The sequence below is a fragment of the Lutjanus erythropterus genome, chromosome 11 (genome assembly GCF_056507025.1).
Source record: "Lutjanus erythropterus isolate fLutEry1 chromosome 11, fLutEry1.hap2, whole genome shotgun sequence".
NCBI classification, from domain to species: domain Eukaryota; kingdom Metazoa; phylum Chordata; class Actinopteri; order Lutjaniformes; family Lutjanidae; genus Lutjanus; species Lutjanus erythropterus.
In genome coordinates, this window is record NC_139327.1 from 4,972,106 (window position 1) to 4,997,604 (window position 25,499).

The following is a 25,499-nucleotide window of genomic DNA, read 5'->3' on the forward strand; positions in this document are numbered from 1 at the left end:
CTTTGGTTTCATTGCCAGTCCGGTTGTACGTGCATGTTAGTGTGCATGTCAGCATATGTTGCGTGTCAACGTGCATGTTAGTGCATTGTTAGCATGCATGTTACCTCTCTGTCCTCCAGTGTCCGTTTTCAACATGGCGGCTTGGTGAGAAACTTTCTCATATTACAGCTGGAGCTGCAATGATTAATTGATTATTAATTTACTATTAAATTAATTGCCCACTATTTTTTAAGTAAAGAAATGACTGATTTCAGCTTCTTAAATGTGAATATTCTCTGGTTTCTTTACTCCTCTATGAGATGAAACTGAATATCTTTGGGTTTTGGACAAAACAAGACATTTGACAAAGTTTTTTTGGACTTGAAAAACATTTTGTTCCCCATTTTCTGATATTAACAACTAATTAATTAGATGAGAAAACAATCAACAGATTAATTGTTAATAAAAATTATCATTAGTTGCAGCCCTCCTTACAGGCAGACAGTGCAGTAAAATATTTTTTCGGAGAAAACTTGAGGTGAGAAATAGGCTCTGCTGTGACTGAATCTTGATCCATATTTGATCAGCTCTGCCTGGTTCAGAGGTCTGTAACCTGTGGCTCCAGAGATACATGCAGCTCTTTCTCCCTTCTCCAGTGGCTCCCTTTGGCTTTGACACAAAACTGTCTGGAAATGAATAATAGTTTTTCTTATTGTTGTTGTTGTTGTTTTTTTGTTTTTTTTTACATTTTAGGTTGTGTTGTGTTGTAGGCCTAAAGTGATTCTTAAATTGTAAAAATGCCTACTTTCAGGGCAACTGCCTTCACTAGATTTGTGAGTTTTTAATCAAACTCAAACTCTTTACATTTGAAATAAACTATAAACAAATTTGCCGACCTGTAATCTTTTGTTGAGATAATTTACGTTTCTTCTTTAGATAAGCTCGAACTTAAAACTTTGTTTTTCAAAAGTGGTGATTTGTCATTAGTTGGTGCTTGAAAATGAAATGATTGCAATTGAAAATGTTACGTTATTAGCCATTATTTACTTTCACTTCAGTGAGGTTACTCGACAACTTTTGAGATAAATATTTTCTCAAAGATTCAAGTTAACCTAACGAAGAAAAGTAAATTATCTCAACAAAACATTACTAGTTGGTAAAACTTTCAAAACAAAACGATTTGAATTGGCCTTAAAATTCAAATCATTTGACGTAAGTTGCTTAGAAATTTTGAGTTTTCTCAAATTTTTCCTTCTTACAGTGCATACCAAAAATGTTTTAATTATTTTTAAGCTAAAATGTGCATCATATCCTATGTCTGTCATTCAGCGCCTTTTCCTCTAAATGTTGCTGGTGACTAGTCTTGAGTCTTTTGCTGTGGATACCAAACCCAAGAAAGAAACGTCTCAGAGAATTTAATAGCTGTGGCTCTGGACAGATTTTTTTTCTTTTCTTTTGGTTAAAATGCCTCTTTTAAGACAAAAGGCTGCAGACCTCTGGCCTAGTTTGACAGTTCGATCAGAGATGTGAGCAGTTTGGTCGGAGATGCTGGAACTCAGCTGCAACCTCTAGTGGCAGCAAATGTTGCATACAGCATCTTTAAGGGGAAGCTTCATTCACTCAACTTCATTCTGCTCAGTGAAGCTCAAACATCACAGTGACGGAACAATAAGCACAACACATTGTTTGAATGTAGAGGGACTTAATAAAAATATCTCATGTGAAATGAAAGAAGTGAAGTACTAGGATTGAAGAATTTCAAATGATGCTGAGTCCGATCAGTTCAATATCATTCATCTATCTTTCTGTGTTTCTATCACACAGTTTGTTATGCCTCCTTCATTATGCTCTTAAAGGACCAGTGTGTAGGATTTAGTGGCATCTAGCGGTGAACTTGCAGATTGCAAACACCTCACCTCGGCAATGCAACATGGCAGCCTCTGTGAAAAAGGAAGAGCGTGCAGCCCTCTGTAAAAATAAAGGACTCTATGGTAACAAAAACACGATTCTTATTTTCAGGGGATAATACACTAATGAAAATATATTCATGAAAATTATGTTCAGTTTCCGCATATTCTGCCCCTAAATCTTACACACTGGACCTTTATGCTTAATGGGCCAAGTGTCACATTACATCAGTGCTACATGCTGAACTCTTAAGGACTTCACACCATACAAATCCCCTGTTTAAAAATGACTGACCATACAACAAAAACTACAATACAGTGTGGCAATCTGCAAGTTATGCTTATTTATTTACACTAAAACTGATCAATGTACAGTACAGTTTGTTGTAATTGTTGTATAAGCACTTTATGGTGTGGTATTTCTAATAATATTGACATATTCTTGTAAAATAAATTGCATGAAACCAGAAAAAAATGATGTAGCACCGTTGCAGTAATGCCATGGGTCAAACAGCTGTGACCTGAGAGCCAGAAGCCGTTTCAAACATGCGTGTTTCAAATATGTGTGCTTCCTCTTGGATAGCGGAAAGTTGTTTTTTTTTTTGTGGGCTTCACCTCTTTATCTAATCCAACTTAGTTGCAAATACTAGATATTTACAGTACAGAGCAGCAGTCTCTGTATCAGGTCTATCTGCCTCCACAGAACTAATCAGTCTGGTTCCCGTCTAGGGCAAAGCGTACGACCCCGCCGCTCCTCCGAGGTTCGGCTCTGTCCAGCAGTGGCTGTGGTTCTCCTCCAGCAGCACCCTGGGAATGATGATGACTGGGTCGGAGAGGCTCGTCTTTAGCATCTCTAGGAGGCAGCATATGGTTAAGAGGCCAGAGAAGAAGGAGACAGAAAGAGACACATGATGAGGCATTTCTCTCAGGGCGAACAACAGCAAGTCATTGGGCTGAGTTGAGCTGAGCACCCTGTGACCGCTCATTTTAGACAATAAAAAAGCTTCTGTTTTAAGGCTGAAAGGTCAACAGGAGATGAAGTTACAGCATCACTGCAGGGCCTCTTAGCCTGTTTGTTTATCACTAATATTACGTAAAAATGCTTCAAGGCAATCTTGATAGAATCGAGTTATTCTCGATAACTCTGAGTTTTGAACATAATGGAACTAGATGATACTCGGCACAGACCTTGTCATGAGCAGTTTCAGGATCTATTTTCTCTCTACTAACTTACACTGACGAACCGTATCATTGTGCAGAAGGAAGTGTGGTACTGAGGTCCTACATTGACATAAGTCATTGATTGGATATCAGACTCATGTCACCAATCATAGCCCCATGTTTTATATTTGTAAATCCAGTGCTACGCAGCTTGAATCAGACTGAACAGTGCTTTTAATGTCTGTTCTGCAGTTTGTTAACAATAATGAGGGAAATGCACTCCCAGTTTCATCTTGCAAATAAATACAGCTGGAGTGAAGAAATGTGCCAGCCACCTCACACATGGTACAATTGGTGTTTTGGAACATAAAATAGCAAACTTAAACTTAAACCCTCAGCAATGCACATGTGAATGTCACAAACCACAATCCAACAGCGCCCCACAATGTTTTGAGGTGCACTATTACATGTTACGTTACACAAACTATACAAGCTTTCCAGATGTCAAAACTTGATGAGTGTGTATCAACTGACACATTTTTTCACCATGACACTGAAGTTCAATTTCAGCATCATGTCATCTTATACATAATAATAAATGATTATCTTATCTAATAATTATCTTAATAAATCGAATTATTGGCAGATATCTAGTGGTGATACAGATGGTGGTTGTAGTTCAGTAGAAAAAAATAGTTCTTACATCAAATCACTCACAACAAAGTCTGTGGAGTAACTGGATCATACGTTTTGAGTTTTTAAATGTATTTTTGCACTTTAAGCACTACAAGTCAAATGGTATCTAGTTCCATTATGTTCTAAAGAAGACAGACATCTTTGCAAAACAATCTAGATGAATAAATAGCACTACAGGTAAGAGAATAATGTGTATATTTGATTTGAGGTGAATTGTCTCTTTAAAGCTTTTGTTTTTTTTTCTTCTAAAGCTGTATTGGACAGCTTTGCAATTAGATCAATACAGGCTGTTGGTTTCAATCTATACTTTGACTCATTCAATTAGTCACAGTGACGTTACAAACTACAGGGTGCCAATAGTGCAATGAGGGTCTCAGGGTGTTCTGTGAGAGAACAAGATGCATGGAAAACAAATTAAAGTGAAGATCATTAACATGCACTTACAATTTCCTTTGAACAGTCTCTTTCCAAAGCAGAGCCGCTTCCCTCATTCCATTCATACTTACCCCTCATCTTACATCCAAGCTAACACTCAGATATTACAGTGCAGAGTCTAAAACCAAATTATTAGATTGCAGGTCCAACAGAAAACAGTGGCAGCATGCTTTAGAGACAGTTTTATAATGAAATAAAACATAGTATGAAACTTTTACCCAGTGACAACGAGCTAAGATGCAGAGTGCTTCAGTTTATAACATGTGATGCCTCATAAATCTCTCCACTCTCCTCTCTGGGTGGATTATTCAACAGTTCATGCAGTTGGAGATGTTTGGAGATGGACTAAACCTGAGGCCTCCTTAAGAAAAAGCACCTTAAGGAACCTTACATGTAGGATGTGACAGCAGGCAGACAGCCCCATTCATCCAACCCCCCCGCCCCCCTACTCTAGTGTCCATATGGAAGAGAACTACAGAGGGGCTATGACCTGAGGAGTAGACCAGAGATAATGTGGTGGTTCACCAGAAAAACAAAACTGTGCCACTGTAATAGAAAACAAAAGTAAATCACAGGTATGCATGAATGGGAATGAGTGGCATTTGTGGCTCGTGGTCTAGTTTCTTTTCGTCGCTCTGGCGATTGATTACCTGGGATTGGGTAGTGCACAGCCCCACAGGTGTTGCTTTAGAGTCTGCACCCAGCCAATATCTCGGATTGGCTGGCAGAGTTGTATGTAGTGGTACTGTTTTAGCACAACCCTTCAAATGAATCAGAATGTCACTCATTAGCACACGACAAATTGGACACAGCATCATCCTAATGTGACATCCTAAATACTCTATCCATGACACCAGGCTAAGAATGAGAAAGAACAAAGTGATCTCAGCAAATGTAACATCACACATTTGTGGGTGCATCATTCATACATAAACTAAAAGCCTAAAGAAGCACATGAGATCTTATTCTGGAATAAGTTTCTGGACATCCTTTGACATGCATATTGCTCTGTAAATTGGAGGAAGTCTTGGAATATATTAGAGACATGATGCAAGAATAATATATTCTTCAGTTCTCACGTGAGGAGGGCAACATGCAGGGCCTGCAGAGGATGTCAGAGCTCATGCCAGAATGCGGCGCAGTCTCGGATAAGCATAGAAAGAAGTCGTGAGAGCAAAAAAAAAATTCTCTTCCATGTGGATTTCTTTAATGTCGTCTGTCTCACAAAGACAAAGACTTGGACAGGAGAAAAACGCTGACAGATACCTGCAACCGCTAATCTTTCACCATTTCTTTCTTAACGAAAAAAAGCAAGAAGACACTGCTTTTTCTGCTTTTGGCATTTATTTGTAATGTTTCATTAAATATGAGCAAGCAGATAGAAACACAAGCACGTCACAGTCATTTTTTTGTTTTTTTGCCCAAGACATAACTTTCTTCACCATACTTTCTATCCTTATTTGCCTATTAATCACACAGATAGCACAGGATGTGTGGTGTGCTAAGCACCGTTTACATTTACTGCCCCTACAAGCCCCCTCCCTTGTGTTACATGACAAAGGGTCCCCCCAACCAAAGGCTGCAAAATGATAATGAGTCGGGCCCTCATCCCTGATGATGGGGCACGTGCTGAGCTCAGATAGACATGGTGGTGATGGTTTCTGTCTCAGACACAGAAAATAGAGACAGTACAGAAGGATGCTGTGGCAGCACTAATGAGAGCAGCGAGGTGTGTGTGTGGGGGGTGGAGCACAATGATGGGTGGACCCATGACAAGACTGTACAGTGCTCTTCTAATCCAAAAACAAAGACTTGAAAAACAGTGTCTCTTTCTATACATCTATATAAGAGTCAGAGAAAGCAGCTGGATGCTTTGGACTAAGTGCAGACCCAGCCAACATGTAGCCCTGCTATAATATATAGACAGATATAAGCTATATACACAAGGGAGGTTATAATTCCTTTTAACAGATAAACAGTTACAATACAACTTACTTTGTGTTCCCTTTTTCTTCAACACGTCTCACTGAGGAAATTTGGATTCAACCAGAATGTAAAAACGGAGGTTTTACAGCTTGATTTTGGTATGATTTGCAAGATACATCTTGCACTAACATGGTGTCACCATGTTGAAGTAACTCCAGTGCTGAATCAGCATTTTTAAAATCAACTCATCCTCATCAAACCAACATACCTTTCATAATTTTAGCTCAGTAGAACAACACAGATTCAGAAACAGAGAGGGATAAACAATGGAGTCCAAAACAGAAGCTGTTACACTTCTTACTACATCACTGCGCTGTCACTGTGGAGTATTAAACGCACAATATATAACTTCTGCAAGTATGAATCTCTCTCATGTTAGAACAGTAACAAAAGACATAGTTTAATGATGCTATGAAGCAGATCACAGGAGCTGCTGTCAGGCATCTGACAGGCTGAAATCACGACAAAATAATATTAAAGTTTTATTCATGTCACATCACATTTTATTAGTGACGTATCCCATATTTTCCCATATAAGTTATAGCGACTAGCTAGCAACAGCTAGCAGGAAACACCTTGTTACCTTGAATAAATTGCATATTTTTCTTGGTTTGACCATTGTTAGTCACAATTACGCAACTCGACAAAATCTACAACATATGTCTAGCATTTTTTTTTGACATTTTAATGCGGAAATGTTACATATTGCACCTTTAAGACCAGTGTGTAAGATTTAGTGGTGTCTAGTGGTGACCTTGCAGATTGCAAACACCTTGCCTCACCCTCTCCTTCCAAATGTGTAGGAGAACCTACAGTGACCATGAAACTAGCACAAAATATGAAAGGACATATCTCAGGCCAGTATTTGGTTTGTCTGTTCTGGGCCTCTGCAGAAACATGGCAGTTCAACATGGCCGATTCTGTGGAACATAGATATGATATATAAACCCAGATAGGCCTTTGTGGCTCAGCCTTGCCTCCAATTTTTGCAAGTCGCCACCCACAGTATTGCAGCAATTAATTCCCCTGCAGCCCAAAAAACATGTTCCCCCACCATTATAAAAGTAATATAATATATATTATAATTCATCTATTCCCTGGTAGAGGATCCACACCCCCTGTAAATACAACTATTCTTATTTTCAGGTGATTATGAATATTATAATGAATATTATATTACATTGCCACCATACTCTGCCAATAAACCCCGACACATCTCACACACTGGACCTTCAAAATAAAAGTGTGTATTAACAGATATAACTTATTTACAACTAAATGTTTTATCCTTGTAAACAAACGTCACAAATGGCAGTGCATTGTTGGTGATTTATTTGGAATGTGAATCTGTGCTTCATCCAGACAGCCTCCTCTTTAAAGGTAATGTGCTATTAAGCAGCAATCTGAGCCGCCTGCTATCGTCCCGCAGCAGTCTAATCACATTGGTCACGGTCACCCTCGGCAGTGTGTTTAAAAAAAAGCCAAAAGGAGGTGTGTGTGTGTGTGTGTGTGTATATGTGTGTGTGTGTGTGTTTGAGTGCATGGTGTGAATGATTGCGGAGGGCCCAGTGTTGTTAATAAACACCACATTGGGGGTGATTACAGTGAGTTATGGCTATTGAGATTGACAGCTCTGCACGCAGTGTGTTTGGCAGACAGGACTCAACCGGAACCACTCAACACAACATTTACATCCAGCTCTGCTGAACTCATCCCTCTCTGATTCTGAGAAATGTTGCTCCTCTAATATAAAATGTCATTACAACTGCACAACAGTATTATCTAATTCAGCGGGAATACTCATCTGCTATGCAAATGACTGGTGTTTAATGCATAATCAGTTTAGTGTGACCCAGATGGTTAGTTGGCAACAAATTGGGTGTTACAAAATAGCCTTCAGTGAATTAAAATACCACTGTATGAATGGGTTTTACATGAACGGAGCAAATGCTGAATGGGAGAACAGTTTCATGTAGGCTAGAACAGTTCAAAATGAGACATTGGACCACAAAATCACATTTAACAAAGCGTGGTGATATTGCCCAATACAGACTTTGAGCTCTACCATGAACAGAGAACAGCAGCAGAGATGACTGAGCAGGAACAAAACAAGCCGTGGATCAGACACTAAAACAGAATTAACCAAGCGGGACATTTATCAAAGATTTTCAGATTTGCTTGTTAATTTAGCGAGTGCAGAAACCATATCCAAAGTGCCAATTTGATTATCTTTTCTCCAGAAAACAAAAAGAAGAGGGGAACAAAATCCTTGATAAACTCAACAAAGCAATCTGCTCAGTTGATCAAAGCCAACCTTTCAGATTTGCTTGTCGCTGGGCCCATGCAACAAGAGCCATCCATTGGCTAGCCAGGCAGCTGGTAGCCATGGCAACCTGGAGATGGAGGCGAGCAGAGTGGGGGTGGTGGGTGGCATCAAATGGCGGAGGAAGAGGATGCTCCCCGCCCACCCGTTACTATAGCGATCTAACATAGCGTGAGGTGGGAGGAGCGATGACATGTCATGTCTAAACCCCAACATCTGATTTTATTATTACTGTACAAACGTAGCCAAGAGGTAGTGAGAGAGGACAGAAGAAGAATGAGTGGATACAGAGAGAGTGAACACAGAAGAGAAGAAGAGATACTGGAGGGGGAAACAGAGGGAAAGAAAGATGAGAATAAAGATGAGAACTTTAATTAATTTTGCAGCCTCTGTGTTTGTTTCCCCCCCCCCCAAAAAAAATAAGAAATAAAAGGAGAAGTAGTGCTAAATGATTTTTACTCTTTTGCCTCAGCCAGTTTGTTGTTCATCTCTTTACTTTTCTCCTTGTCCCCCACCGCTGGCCGGTTCTCGGGCTGGTTCTCCGAGGTCGTCTTCTTGGAGCCCTTCAGCGCGGCGCTCTGCTTATCTTTGGCTTTCTTCACTGGCTTGCCCTGGCCTGCCGCTGTGGCTCCAGACTTTTTGGGTTTAGAGCGAGGGGCACTATACCTGTCAACCTAAGGATGTTGGACAGTGGAAATGAGACTCCTGAGCTGAAATGCCTCAGATATTTCTAAAACTGTGTAATGTGCAATGAGATGAGCATGGCAAGAATTTCACATTACAGTAATATAAAGATCAGTTCAGCTCCTCTTTCTTCCCCCTCCCTACATTAATTTGAGCCCACAGTTATTAGTGCCTTCTCACCTGCTTGGTGGGGTCTATGTAAGGCTCGCTGTACAAGCTGCGTATCCTCCTCCTCTCCATGGCCTTGTTGTCGGCAGGCTGCAGCGGGGCTTGGCCCTTGAAGGTGGCACTGTAGCTGGTCTCTAGGTTGGCCTTCCCATCAGGCGGCAGGTACTGAGACTTAGCCCGGATCATCTTTGCCGGCTTCACATCTCTGTAAGCCTTGTACTCAGTTCTGCAGGGAAAGAAGGAGATCAGCTGTCATTAGAAAATGTACCGTGTTGTAGAGATTTAAAAGCCGTCAATAATGATTGTTAAAGGAGCAGCATGCGGGATTTATTAAAATCTAATGGTAAGGTTGCAGACTATAACTAACTGAATATTGTTTGCTTCACCCTCTCCTTCCAATCATGTAGGAGAAAACTATAGAGTCTAAAGCAGGACCCACGCCCTCTGTAGATGTAACTGGCTCATTCTGAGGCAGGAGTCTGCAGCCTTTATAATCAAAGGAGACATGCTTTGGCTAAAAAAAAAAGAAAGAAAATCTGTCTGGAACTGCAATTATTTTTCCCTGAAGAGTTTTTTTTGGTAGCTCTTAGAGACTCAAGAAAACCAGCCACCATCAACATTTAGAGGAAAAGGCACTAAACCATAGACACAGATTTTAGTTGACGAAATATGAAAACTTTTTAAAAATTTGGTATGTAAGCCACATATATTTACAGTTGGCGAGAATCACTTAACACTAAAAAAAAAAAATAGTTGAGACAACTCAAAATTTCAAGGCAGTGTACTGCAAATAGATTTTTGAGCTCAACTCTTATGCTTTGAAATAAACTGTGATATTGAGTTTTAGAAACTCTAAAAAATTGTATTTCAAAATGTGGTCACTGTTAGCTGTGAAAGTTATTGTCATGATTTTGGTGCCTGAAAAATCATTCATCATCATTTAACCATTATTCACTTTCACTTGCATGAAGTTTGTTTTACATAATTTTTTTTCACTTTCTAAAAGTCAAAGATAAGACTTTGAGTTGGACTCAAACCTTAAAAATCGATTGCAGCATGCTGCCCCTGACATTTTGAGTTGTTTCAGCTTTTAAACCTAAAATATTGATAAATGAAAATTAAAATGCTAAAAAAAACACTATTGTTCATTTCCATATAGTTTTTTGCAAAAGTCACTGCAGACCTCTGTTCTACTGCAACAAAAACACAATGATGAAAACAGACTTGTCATGTTAACACTGTCTTTTTAACGGAACAAGACTATAAGATATAACTCAATCATTAGTGAGCTTTAGAGGTGCTGATAGTCTGATTGTGATGCCTTTGCACAGAACCAGTCTAGCTTCCAGTCTTCATGCTAGACCCACTAACACGCTGTTGGCTTTAGCTTCGTATTTATCGTATAGATATGAGTGTGGTGTCAATCTTCTCATTTACCTCCTGGAAAGAAAGCAAATAAGTTAAATAATTAAATAAATTATTTGTTTTTTAAAGGACCAGTGTGTGGTTTAGTTTCTCTAACATTGAGGTTGTAGATTGCAACCAAGTGAATACTGCTCGCCTCACCTTCCCCCTCTAAGTGTGCAGGAGAAACTGCAGAGGCTGCAAGAAACATGAAAGTCAGTATCTAGAGCCAGTGTTTAGTTTGTCTGTTCTGGGCTACTGTAAAAATCTGGCGATGGCTGCCTGTGTAGAGGACAGATATAAACTCATTCTACGGTAACAAAATCACAAAGAATGTTCTTTTCAGGTGATTATACATTAATGGATACATACTGAAGACAATTAGATTCAGTTTCTGCCAATATTCTGCCAATAGATCCCTGAAATCAAAGTAAAAGGAAGATCTAAAGATCTAAACGTTACAGATATTGATATGTTTTCTTGTAATATGTCCAGTGTAATTTATAACACTGTTGTTATCATGAGTTAATTTTTTGGTGGGAAAAATCTCCTCAGCATGGTTTCCCAGGAGTAAAGATATGAGAGTGGTATCGATCATCTCATGTTAATCTTGGAGAGAAAGCAAACAAGCATATTTCCCAAGATTTCTAATTATTATTATTATTAGTTTTGTTTATTTAATATACCACTTTCTAGTTATAGTATTCTTCAGTCACTTGAATGCTGCTTTTCAGTGTTTTGTATATTTTATAGGTTGAAATACAATTCCCTGTCTGTCTGTTTTGCGGCTGACACTGCTGGTATAATCATCCGTGTGCAAATCAGTGAAAGCTCTCTACATTGTTTTGGGTGTGTATTTCCGTAATTTCGTTGGCGACTGTCTAACGAAAACCGTCTTTGTAGGAACATCATTAAAGAAAACAGGCATTCCTTTTACTGCAGACAGAGCCTGTCTTGAGTAAATGACTGAGGTGAAGTGGTGCATTACCACTGTAGAGGCGAGTATGTTGGAGGTGGTGTAGGTGGGAGGAGGTCTGCACCACAGTCTGATGCTGTGATATTGTGTAGTCCTCACACAGCACTTCTGAAGAAGGTGAGCAGTATGTCACACACACAGAGCAGGCTGGCCTGCAGCATGCGCTCTCTATCTGCCTCCTCACATTTAAAGACCTACGTATGGATATCTGTGCCAGAGAGGACGAGCACAGCAGCTTACAGTAATGCCAAGTGCATGTTACAGCACTAATATATCACACTGCATCACTCTCTCGCTCTTTCAGTTACTACTGTTTCTCTGCAGTGCTCTGTAGCCTCTCATTCATTCATTTGCAGCAAACTACCATATGTTACACATAGAAACTGTTAATCACCATGTCACACTTTGTATGAGAGCTGCAACATTATTCATTATTTCATTATTGATTAACAGTGCTAATTATTTTCTCAATTAATTGTTTGTTCCATTAAATGTATGAAAAGAATAGAATGTCTTAACCAAGGGCTGATCAGTATATCAATATTATGTTGTATCATGATATGAAATGAGATGTTGTTTGGATATTGTTATATCGTGATATGGCATAAGTGTTTGTCCTGGTTTTAAAGGCTGCATTACAGTAAAGTGATTAATATTCTGAACTCACCAGACTGTTCTACCTGTTCTGTTATACCCACTTAGTCATTATATTCACATTACTGATGATTATTTATCAAAAATTGTCGTTTTGTCAAATTTTGTGTAAGCACTATAATATTTTGTGAAAGTCATCCCTTCAATATTGTCACAATATCAGGGAATTTGGTCAAAATATATTGAGATTTGTACTCATTTTATCACCTTAGCTGCTTCTTCCCCTCGGAGTACACAACATGGAACCAGAGAATGTTTGGCACAAGCACTGAGGCTTTTTATTTAATCATTTCTGTACGACTCTTTAAATTTTATGAAAAGGTTATAAGATCATATTTTCACAATCAGAAATTTACTGTTAGACCCTAATTTATCCCATTTCATCTAGAATTTAATAAATGTTATTGCATTTTGTTCATATTATGAAGAAACTGCAGCTACTATAATGAAGAAACTAATTTGTGGTGTAATGATAATAAATGACCTTGAATCCTCAGATCCTAATATGCCTACTTTTGATAAAATACCACAATAATCGATAACATTAAAAATATTAATTTTAAATAATAAATAAATGCATAGATAAATAAAGAATTATCAATAATGTGGATATAAAGAATAAATGGGTAAAGGCAAATAATACAACAGATAGAACAGTCTGGTAAATTACATCACAAAGCAGGAAAACACTTAGGCCTTCTCAAGATATAACAATATAATATCTAGTCTCATATCGATATCGACATAATACCAATATATTACCCAGCTCTACATGATAGAAAATAAAACAATGGAAAGTGTCAACATTATAACCCAACATTAAAAATGTCATTAATTATGAAGAAACATAATATATGTACACTTATACCCAACATGACATTAGCCCCACTTTTTTCATTCAGACGTTAAACTAGTTTTTATAATGTCTTTCTTGTGCTGTAACAGGATGCCATGATGCTGTAGCTCATGACAATGGAAAACAGACAGTACTCTGATTTAGGCCAGTCAGATGACACCTATCAGTCGTCCCCTGTGGCTCCACTACAGGCACAAACACATAAATTCTCCACCCCCCAACGCAGCACAATTCAGAGCAAACAACTGTATCCAAGGCTCAGTGAAAAGTCTCTGTAAAGAAAAAGTGCATGCTGGGCAACATCTCTGAGGAGCAGACGAGGCCTGGCTGCTGTACCAGAGCCTCATTAGAACAAACTGTAAGCCCAATTCATATGGAAAGACATGAAATCAATAACTGGCAGCTATGGAAACAACCTTGGAGACCATGTGATCCTATTTAATGTAATGCATGTAGCAGGGACAGGCGCATCGATTTGACATCTTTTAACGTAACGACTGGAGCTGAGGTGTCTGACTGTGAATTGCGGTGTGAAAGCTGGGATATGACCTCATGTGTTCTTGTGGTGGGTTGTCATGGGACAGCATGTGGGAGTGAAACGATGAACAACAACAAGTCGAGTGAGGCACTGGATTTACAGGATTTATGAGGTTTATAATCTTGTGATTGTTTAGTTGTGTTTATGTTGTTACTACTGGTGAATATACCTCGGACAAGAGTAGAGGTGTGGACTGTCACATGACTTGGATCATCACAAATCTGATGATTTTAGACTTGACTTGACAAAATCTTGCAACTTGACTTTAACACCAACTACTTGTTACTTCACTTGAACTTAAACTTTTGACCCTCAAGCCCAAATATTAAAAGGTATGTTATTTAAAAAGTATGCCATGGATAAATTCATTTCCTGAATCAACTCACATTAACACTAGTCATTCCCAGCAGTCCAACACTTAATTTTCCACAATCCTCAAATCCATCACGCAATGAAACTATACTGTGGTCAACAAAAATGATTTGCAGTATAAAAAGTGTGGGTTGAAATTTACAGATGCAGCAATTTCAAGTCTGTTTGGCATTTGAAGTTGCACAAAAAATGATAAGTCAGGGCTTATATTAAAGGTGCAGTTCACCCCAAAATATAAAATACGTATTTTCTCTCTGGCCTGTAGTGCTGTTTATCCATCTAAACTGTTTTGATGTGATTTGCAGAGTTTCTAATGGCTGTAGAGACGTCTGCCTTCTCTAAATCGGCTTGTGGTGATCAAAGCACCAAAAACATAAATAAAATAAATAATAAAACACTTGAAAAACTCGACAGCAGTATCTCTTTACAGAAATCATGACCTGGTTACTCAAAATAATCGACAGACCTTATTGTGAACTATTTTATGTATTAACAAGTAGCTACTTTCTTTTCACAAGCTCTGTGAATTATCTTGAGTAACCAGGTCATGATTTTTGGACACACTGCTGTTGTTGTTTTTCAAATGTATGTTTTTTGGCACACCTCACTTCGCTGAGTGCCTTCTAGTCTCATTATATTCATGAGGAGGCAGACATCTCTGTGGCCGATATCTCCAAAACTCTGCAACTCACAGCAAAACAATGTGAATGGATAAACAACACTACAGACCAGAGAAAAAATATGTCTTTTTGTTTTGGGGGTGAACTGTCCCTTTCACATAGTTGGCAAGATAACGCTTACCTAACATTAGCTTATTTGCTCAGCAACTTTGTAAAACAACAAGGCTGGAAAATCATTTCAGACTCAAAACTCAAACTTTTGGACATGGGAGTTGACTTGGGACTCAATCTCAAAAACTTGAGACTTCCTCTGACTTGCAAACAATAACTTGGTCCTTATCTCTGGACAAGACTAACAAAATGTGGAGTCTAGAGCCGAGCTAGCAGCTCTGTGAGGCTGTAATTAGGCTGCTAATTAGCACTAAACCAAACTACATTTGAGGCTGATGGTACGTCTTAAGTTTTGCAGATATTTGATCACAAACCAGCCTACTGTGCAAATTAAAATGATGCCCTGATGATGGTATTAAAGGAAATTAATTCATAAAGTAGAGACATGCTGCTATCATAGTTAAAAATATGACTTTCACGATATGTTATAAAAGTTGCTCAAGTGTTTCATTTAACCTTCGTGAACAAGACAAGTAACATTTATAAATTATTCAGCATATTTTCAATTAAAAATCAAAACCCTTTAACTTTCAATGTCTAATGTCTAATAATGTGAAAAGCAGTCTATATATGATATGAAGGCTGGTGAGAGTGACATAGCTGCTGAATACAGAAACCCCTCCAGTGCTGCAGAGGAGAGGTGGAAATCACACACAGAGACATTACATAACAAGACTGAAGTCCACGTTCAATGCTCGACTGGGCCAAGAAGCCACAATGCAAAGACAGGTTACACAACAAAGTCCAAGGCCAACGGTATAAAGCACCCACATGACACCACAGGGCCTGTGTGTGTGTGTGTGTGTGTGTGTGTGTGTGTGTGTGTGTGTGTGTGTGTGTGTGTGTGTGTGAGAAAGAGAGAGAGAGAAAGACAGAGAAAGAGACAGATTGTGAGTGCACACAGGGTTCACAGTGTGAAACACCGGTCTTTACAGTAACATTGCTACTATTCATAGACATATGACTGTGTAACAATAAGGCCTGTGTCTCTGTGGTCAGTGTGTACTTGGTACTTGTTTAAAAATGAGTGCTCAAAACGTCACAGAGCTGCATCTGCTGCATCAAGCTACTGTACATATCCTGACAGTGAAAACAGAACAGTGTGACATTCACATGAGGCTCTCCCCTTCAGCTCTGGAAATATTACCTCACTGTTCAATGTCACGGGAGGTAGTTAAAAGGATAGTTATGACATGTTGAAGTGGGGTAGTACGAGGTACTTATCCATAGTGTATTTCCTACAGTAGATGGTCGGCCACATTCTCCCAGTTTGGAGAAGCAGCAGGAGTGCTGGTGTAAGGAGCTAAAAAATATACTGCTGTGAACAGCATCAGCAGCAAAATGTATTTTATCTAAATCAAAAATATATATTAGTTTAAATGTATGCTATATTTAGCATATTTACACCCCTTTTACAATGCTGCCATAAAACCTTTTCCAACAGAAACCATAATTATATAAGCCATATATTTCTCTCTGCAAAGCAACCAGACTCCTTTGACAAAAACAGTAATTTTACAGGAGTTGATCTGTTAGATCGTTTTGATAAGATTTGATAAGTATTGTGATTCTACAAATATTGTGATTTTTTTTTTTTTTTTTTTTAATATTAGACCATATGAAAAATTGAATCACACCCTTTGAGACTGTATATCATGATTCATAATTCCAAAACCAATGCATAACAGTCACTGAGTCACTGAGTTTTAATTCAGCAGCATCATTGCTGTGCTGCATATAAAAGTAGTAAATTAAATACTTGAAAAAGATTTTAACTGATCCTGCTCATGACACTGGTGCAATAAAAAAAATGAATAAATTATAATGATCAGAGCCCCTGAAAACTGTACTCTGCACAATTGCAATGCTAATTTTCATTAGCACATCAATTGGAATTCACATTATTTGTTAGCACTGAGCTAAAAAAAAGAACGACAACACTTGAGAGGAATATAGATAGTTTAGAGAATATTAGAGATTCAAGATAAAATGGGCAGAAGCTTGGGACTGTGAGAAAAAAAGCACAGTTACAATCTAAATTTCTCAGTACAAAGCAGCTAATTCTGTAATCTTTCAATCTTTTTTTTCAAAAACACTGTATGCTCAAGTCTCTTCCATTTATATTTATGAATGATCTTAACAAATCTCAGTGTCAATCTGCAGTTGACCAGAACACATCTATCCTATCAATGACCTCTGACACCACTTTGATTAGGGCAAAGCAGCTGAAAATGTTGAGTAAATTAATCATGGTGTACTGGAGAAGAGTTGTGACGTGTTGATTTAGATACACTTGTCATGAAGCTCACTGCTTGTGCATTAGAAAACAATGTTTAAGTATTTAGCCACAGAGGCACATATTTCTACATGATGCAATCCAGTAAACAACTCTGCAATACTTCTGATGTGTAAAATCTGCTGAAACTGTGTCAGAGAAGTGGAACCAATATCTCTGCTAATGTACTGTATGTTTGGACGAATCACCAGAAACACTCCTCAATATAACGCAGTCTTGCAACAAATGATTATCTCCTTGATTAATCAATGTCAGAAAACGGTGCGAAACGTTGATCACAATTTCCTAAAGTTCAAGCGATGTCTTCAGATTGCTTTTTATTCCAACTAGCACGCCAAAAACCAATGAGGTTTACACTATAGCACATAGTTACCCAGCAGCAAATCCCCATTTTATACAGAAATGTTTGGCATTATTGTTTGAAAAATGACTGCAACAGTTATATTGATTAGTTGCTGAATACTTTTCTGTTTATCAAATGATCAGTTAATCATATTGTAATCCATACAGTATTCACTGAAGGGCAAAGCTACTGATGCTGAGTTACATCACAACATGTAGATGAACTTAAAAGAAAATGTCGCCTCAGTGTACTGTAAGAACCTCCTGTTAGTAGAAATGCTTCTTTCACAGCAGCCATTTTGACATGAAATGGATAAACACAGGTGTTAGCACTGATGCTAATTAAGGCCCTGTTCACTTTAGGTTAGACAGAGTGTCTCACTGCAAAGGCTCTGCTACATTACAGTAATGGGACCTTAATTAATAGAATTAAGAACACCTGTGTTTACCCTGCTATTTCTTCTCCACATGGCTGCTCTGAAAAAAAAAAGTTTACTGCTGTTTGAAACAAAAACTACCAGTCCTCTGAGACTGTTATGTAGCAGCCAATTAAAGTGGTGAACACCAGATGTGGTACAATTTTAAATTGTGCTGCTTTATGCTTAAAAAAAAAAGAAGTCCTGTTTGAGGTCAGATAGCATCTACTGTATCAGGCCACCACAGTCCTTTCAGGATTTTGTTGGCTGTTTTTAGGATAGTTGCAGCCTAAAATACCTGATTTCACTGCAAAAAAAAAAGTGTTCTGAGTAACGTCATCAAAAAGGCTCACAAGTAAAAGAACTCAAATATATGTTCAAACAAAATCTGCTTTATTTGTCAATTAAGAAGTGCACAGAGCATTGACAGATGTCAATAACAATGACAAAATGTGTTCTTTTTAGTACCTGTGAGAAAATGAAAAAATATGAATGATGAAATCTAGTGAATAATAAAACAAAACACTGACTGTGTTCATTGAGACGTAGATGTATGATGTCACATTTGTGGAAAAGTTGCTGAGTTTGGCCAAATTGTAAGGCTGTGCAGTTTTCACAGAGATCGGCTGAATTTGCTTAAATTGTTGCGATTGCAACATCGTAACTTCCTGGAAGGACCCTCTACAGTACAGTGACTGGGGTTGGGCCAATCGTGATGGATCGACCACTGAGCCCTCTACCATCGTAACATTGTGATTTAAATACCTTCTGTATTTGAGACGTGTGTCCCCTCAGACTCTTTCTGACGTGGAAAATAAAATAAAAGGAATCTGCTATTGCTGTTTATTGTACAACAACTCAATTTTGCATTTGTAATTTTCTTTTTAGAACACAACTAAGTTACAGATGTGGGCAGCGGCCATTGGTATAATGCCAATTTGACAGACATCACCCAACCCTAACAGTCACATCTTCATGACTACTTCAGTATCTAATTAAAAAAACAGCTCCAACATTTACAAAAAGTTTTTTGCTTAAAAATGAAATGACTTTTCAAAAACTCTTCTCCTGTCTTACTTTTTTTCTGTTTCTGCGTCTTCTCTGCTTTATTATTTTGGAAGACGTTGTTCCACTCTGTGAGTCACTGAGGTACAGGCTATGCTATCATGCTGCCTGATATTTCTTGCTGTGTGACTAAAGCTGCTTTGGACAGCTGACCCCGCTGACCCGCTGTGGTGCAGGGGATGTGCGGAGAAAGGCTTCATCACTACAACCAAACACTGGCACTGACAGGGGTGGACCCACGCCAGGGTACAGCACTGCTGAGCTTCATGCAGCCCTGCTCGAACATGGCACAATCTGGACCACTGACCGAGGGAGAGTCATAAGAGGAAAAAGAATAAAAAGAAAATGCCCGAAAAAAAAAAGTCTGTACTGTGGGATCAAACAGTGTCAGCTGCACTAGTTGTCTCACAGTTAGAAGCGTGATGACAGGTGGGGTTATCGGCAGGCCACAGGAAAGCAGCCAGGATTAGAGTGAAGTCGAATCAAATTGACTTGAGTAAAGGATTTCCATTGAGAAAGGAAATCAGACTGTGTTGAGAACCCCAAATCAATATTGTGAATCAAGACTCTGATTGCAAGCATATTCTCTAACAGCTCGCAGGAATGCTACACACAGCATACAGCATCATGAAAATATGAACAAATAATCCTTGCAGTACCCTCATTTTTACTTTAATTATACTGTGTGTGTCCCACATACTTCTATTTATGGAAGCTATAATCAAATAAATCCCACATCTGTGCATAATGTAAAATAGTGATAAAACGATTATTGTTCAAATTTAGAAAGTGAGACGGCTAAAAGAAACACACCACTTGTTACTGATTCTGTGTCTATTATGTGCCATGAAAGCACCCAATACTGGGTTGGGAATGAGGGAAATGTGTGAGATACAGTAAGAAAAACTGAGTGTGTCACACAGTAGCCTATACACCTGTACTATGACACACCGCAACAAACTGACACAATATTTTTTTATACAAAGAAATGAATAACTTTTATGTTTGCCAAATTTACAAGAGGGGATAAATAATTAATATGTCGTAGATAGTGTCTCACAAATTTTTATAAAATTTAACTCAACAACTCAAAATTCAATCATTTAAGCAAATATTGGGCATCCTGCAATTTGAAAATTGCAGTAGACCATATTGCGATGTCAATGAAATTTCAATTAATTGTTCAGATCTAGCTTCTACTATCACATTTGGATGTGTGTGCTTTTGTAAAATTTCCACCACCCAAAATTTAGACAGGTTGCGCTCTGATCTGATCTCAACAAGGATAACAAGAGTGCCTAAAAAATATGAGATGTAAATGCAAAGGCATGATGGTATTGTTTATTATCTGGATAATGTATTTGCAGACAGCTGACATTTTAATACCATGTGTAAATGGAGCTGCAGTGCAATGGCTTTGCACCGGGTGTATGATAGGGCCTAAAATCTGACATTTCTCGATGGACTCTCCTCCCACTAGATATGAGTAATAGAACAGAAATAATCAAAATGAACGTGTTGCCGCGGTTCCTCTGTCTCTTTCAGTCACTGCCTCTGGAGGTACCCCAAAAACAATTTGATGAGTGGAATGGATGGATTTCAAGGTTCATCTAGAATAGCAGAAGACCTAGGGTACAGATCAAGACACTGCAACTGAGAAAAGAGAAGGGAGGTAGAGCTTTACCGTCCCTACAAGATTATTATTATTATGCGGCGCAATTGAAACCCTTAGTTTGCTGGTGTGCCCCAAATTATAAATCTAAATGGAAATCCTTGGAAGTTACACAGATAGATACTCCAATACAATCAATAATAGGAAATCAAAGCCAAGCTGAAAGACATTATAACAGTTTGGATCACTGGACTCAATTCACCCTTAAGCTGTGGTTCAAGGTATTGAGGAAGTTACAAATAGAGAAACATACTAGGGTCCTGAATTGGGTAGCATATGATCCAGAATTTGAACCTGCTAGGTTGGACGGGGTCTTCAAACAGTGGGTTAGGAGAGGTATCACTTCTCTCTGTTCACTCACTTCAAACAATGAATTTCAGAGTTATAAGACAATTTCAGACACATTTGGATTGGAGAAGCAAGACTTCCATAGATACCTAATTATACCAAAAAATTACAAATCAAAGAGGAAAATGAATACAACCTGATTTCTATATTTCATGATGCATACAAAAAAAAGAGTGAATATATGGAAGTATACAAGCTTCTAAACATCACTCTACGATACCCATCAAACAAAAATGGGAGAGAGAGTCAGAAACACAAATATCAGAGGAGACCTGGATGGAAATATGTGACAGTCAAGCAACCACAAATTCAAGATTGCTGAGAGAGTTCAGCTGGAAGAATGTAGTGAGATTTTTTATTACTCCTAAAATAAAAGCACTGCAAACAGGCACACAGAGCCGGGGCTTCTGCTGGAGAGAACGTGGAACCTCTATGGCTAGTCATTTTCATGTCTTTTGGGCCTGTTCAAAAATCCAGTCATATTGGAGGGAAACAAAAAAATGGGGGTGGAGTTAGATTACTCTTTCGTTACCTTGTACTTTGGTAAAATACCTGAAACACTCATACACAAGGATAAATACATATTGAAGTGTACTTTTGGCAAGTAGTAGGAAAGCTATAACCTGAAATATGGTTGCAAGTTGATCCTCCAACACTGGCCCAGTGGTGGGGGACAATGAAAGAAATCTACTGTATGGAGACTTACTTTTTTTTTAAGACTTGAGTTGGAGAAATGTATTGAACGCTGGGAAAAATGGATTATGTATGCACTCTGTTTAGAATAGTATGACATTATACTATGATGTATGAAAAATGTATTGAGATTTTAAATGTAACACCCATGATAACCTCATGTTCGTTGTTTTTTTAATTTAAATAAATGAAAAAAAAAAAGTTACAAAAAAAAGTGAATGTAAATATGAATATACAAAAGCATACCATCTGTCACTGAAAACATACATGAAATTATATATTGTTTGTGTGTGTGTGTGTGTGTGTGTGTGTGTGTGTGTGTGTGCGTGTGCATGTGTGTAAATCTACCATATATGGACATAGAACACTGACATTCCACAAGTACAATTGTTGAGTTCTGTTCCATTATGACAAGTCGTGTTCTCCAGTCAGTGACTTTACTAACTGAGCAGAGCCAGAGGACAGATCGACTCTGACCTTCACCCAGAAATCCACAGGACAGAAAAACTACAAGGCTGAATGGACCTGGCTGACTGAAGCAGTCCACCTGCAGGACGGATCAACAGCCCGCTTCAGAGGAAACAGAGGAGAAGCACCCACTCTTCATTTTGTCTACCAACACGTCCATGATAAGTATTGACTGATCACCTTTGACTAAACTGTCAAACAGCATAACTGGAAAAATACTGACAGCAAACTTTATAGCAACGAGAAAAAATAGTTGTCTTTCTCTGGAATACACAAAGTTAGATGTCTGCAGGTAAATATCACTTATGTGAGTTGATTGCGTTGATAACTTTTTTTATTTGTTAATTCCCTTTTAGGAAAGTTGTTTGTGCATTCAGGATTAAATTGTCTTGCTCCACTGACATACTGTTTTAGTTTGTCTTTTATGGAATCTGTTTTGTTGGCCTTTGGATTTTTACCTCCCTGGATCAGTGTTGTTGTTGTTTCTTTTGTTTTCTTTCATTAAACCTATTTGAACTGCTCCCCTCTGTCTTGTGTCGTCTGTATTTGGGTCCTCCACCTTGTGAAACATAACAGTATGAACTGCCCAGAATGGACCCAGCAGATTTGTCTCTTGTGGAGGAGTTGAAGAAGGCATGCTGTGAGTTTGTGCAGTTGCACTCAGCCATCCAAGGATGCACAGATCTAAGGTGAAGGATTTTTGTTTACTCCTTAATGGAGAGTACCTTTTTGTCAAGGGCCAAGATTTTTGTTTTTCCCCCTTATTACTCGGAATCTGGCAGTGCTAGCTGACCTAAAGAAAGACTTACAGGCTGAAATTGATTCCCCAAGCAACCCTGATTCTGAGCTTTACGTGGACTCCTTAAACCACCAACCACCTGCTCTGCATGCTAGCCTTCTCCCCACTCCAACAACAACTTTTGAATGGTCTGACTTTAATAAATGCTGATTATTAAATGTCAATAATCTCTTCTGTCATCATTTACTCTCAGAGGTACAACAAGAGTCAGAACACTTTCTCTGGAAAGATTTGTCAAGGTGAAGGTAAAAGATGATAATCTGCATGAAAAATAGAGAAAAACTAGAATCAAGGTGGACAGAGGACTGATAGAGAGCTGAAGATTATGATGACACGGTGAAGTTGACCTTTGGCCTTTTGGATATAAAATGTCATCACTTTGTTTTTTTATCCAGTTAGACATTTGTATGATATTTTGGTATAATTATATTAATATTTTGTTCAACCTTGAGGGGTCATTTGTGCCAAGTCTGAAAAAAAGTTCCAAAACATGAATGTTATAAGAGGTTTCCACTGTAATAATACTGGTAAAAAAAAAAGAAAAAAAAAAAGAAAAGAAACTTCTGGTACTTCAAGTACATTTTGCTGATATTACTTAAATACTTTTACTAAAGTAGCATTTGAATGCAAAAATTTACTTGTAATCAAACATTGTAAGACTACAGTATTTTTACTTCTTCTTCTTTACTGAAGAATCTGAGCATTTCTTCCACCACTGGTAATAACACTTTAATGTGAAGTCCAAACTGTACCACTGTAGTCAAGGAAAATATTCACATCACATTTATAATGGTGTCGTAACAGCTGAAGTCAAAACCAACCACATATGACAGTTTAATGTGATGTACCACACAAAGCTAAAGACTTTCTTTAAGGTTGTTAATTAGGGTTACTATGACATGTTTATGACAAATTATGTTGTCTTGGTTAATGTCAAGTTGTCATGACAAAGACATGATACTATTTATATTTTATAAAGTAATTATTTTATATTATACAAACTAATGATAAAATAACATAAAATATAGGATTACTAATAACTGGTAATTATTGGTTGATCGTTTTATTATTTGTTACCAGTAAAACAACTTTTAACTTAAGTTTAATTAACTATCAGTTTACTGTTATTTTCATTGTCAATTAATCTGTTGATGATTTTCTCAATTAATTAATTAATTAATCCTGTCACAATCTTATCAGTACGTCCATGCTCATGCTCCACATGTTTGGACCTATTTCTTAAGTCATTCCTTTTAAGCTTATCTTCATTATCTGTCAGTCACTTTCTCCATTGATTCATTAGTTGTTTGCTCCATGAAATGGTAAAAAATACTGATCAGTGTTTCCCAAAGCCCAAGACGGCGTCCTCAAATGTCTTGATTTGTCCAAAACTCAGACATTTCATTTACTGTCAGAGAGGAGCAAGGAAACCAGAAAATATTCACATTTAAGAAGCTGAATTTAGAGAATTTTTCACTTGTTTCATAAAAAGAAATGCTTCAAACCAATTAATTGATTATCAAAATAGTTAGGCAATTAATTTTATACTTGATTAATAATCAATCAGTTATTGCAGCTCTACAATTGACCGTTTATTATTGATAGTTATTATAAACTCTTACAAAGTCATGTCATGGTTATGATGGTGTCACGCCAGTCTTATGCACACTACTTCAAATAAAGTCTTATCAGTGTCTTTATAATGGAGAAAAACAAATGAAAAGCTTTTTATTGGCTTATTATTATTATTATTGTCATATTTGATCGTTTTATATGCTTCTTATGTGAAAACAGGTTGTTTTTGACAATTTATGTCCACTGCTTAAGAAATCAGTGCTTTCTATTCTGCTGCACTTTCCCCTTTTGCGCCAGTTGTCTAGAAGATTTAGAGACAAGTTATATTTTCTGAAAATCGCATCGGAGAGCAATTTAGGAAGTTTCCAGACTTAAATGGACAAAATAAGATCTTTGCTTCCAACATTTAATTCTCATCACTGTCCATGTCACGCTGCTGCTTACTGCATATGAAACAAAATATGCAGCACAGATACAGCATTGTAATCTTAACATATTCCCTGTTATTGATGAGAACACAACTGAGGCCCTGTATCCATTTTATGCCACACTACACAGCTTTAGTTACTTTTTAAACTTAAAAACACAAGACATACTTATATGATCTAATGTCATGCTCTGCCCAGGAGTAAAGTAACTACAGCTGGCTCCACATTGATGAACTACAACATTAAAATGCCCTTACATGTATATGTTATTGATAAAAACAGGATAATATAATAATCTGAATTCTATGGATGAAAAAGTCTGGGATAAAATCCTTCCTACACAAATACTGTTTAAATAATTTGCTTACAGTGATGAAGTATTTTCCTAACAGTGTTCATATTGGGTCTTTTCATACATGACAACATGAATAATTGTAATAATTGTACAGTAATTTGACAAGTGGTTG

The 25,499-nt window shown here is 37.7% G+C and overlaps 1 protein-coding gene across 3 annotated transcripts in view; it reads right to left on the reverse strand.

The window, feature by feature from the left end:
• Window positions 1-2,215: 2,215 nt before the first annotated feature.
• Window positions 2,216-25,499, reverse strand: part of map6a (microtubule-associated protein 6a) — a 35,464-nt gene continuing 12,180 nt past the window's right edge. For 2 of the 3 annotated variants that reach the window (XM_084730540.1, XM_084730541.1), the window contains 4 exons: window positions 9,352-9,565; window positions 8,947-9,161; window positions 4,829-4,939; window positions 2,216-2,739 (listed from right to left, as the gene is read on the reverse strand). In XM_084730540.1, the coding sequence (XP_084586666.1) occupies window positions 2,592-2,739; window positions 4,829-4,939; window positions 8,947-9,161; window positions 9,352-9,565 (688 nt within the window). In that variant the 3' untranslated portion in view covers window positions 2,216-2,591. The remainder of the gene's footprint in view (window positions 2,740-4,828; window positions 4,940-8,946; window positions 9,162-9,351; window positions 9,566-25,499) is intronic. The other variant, XM_084730542.1, reaches the window with a different exon arrangement.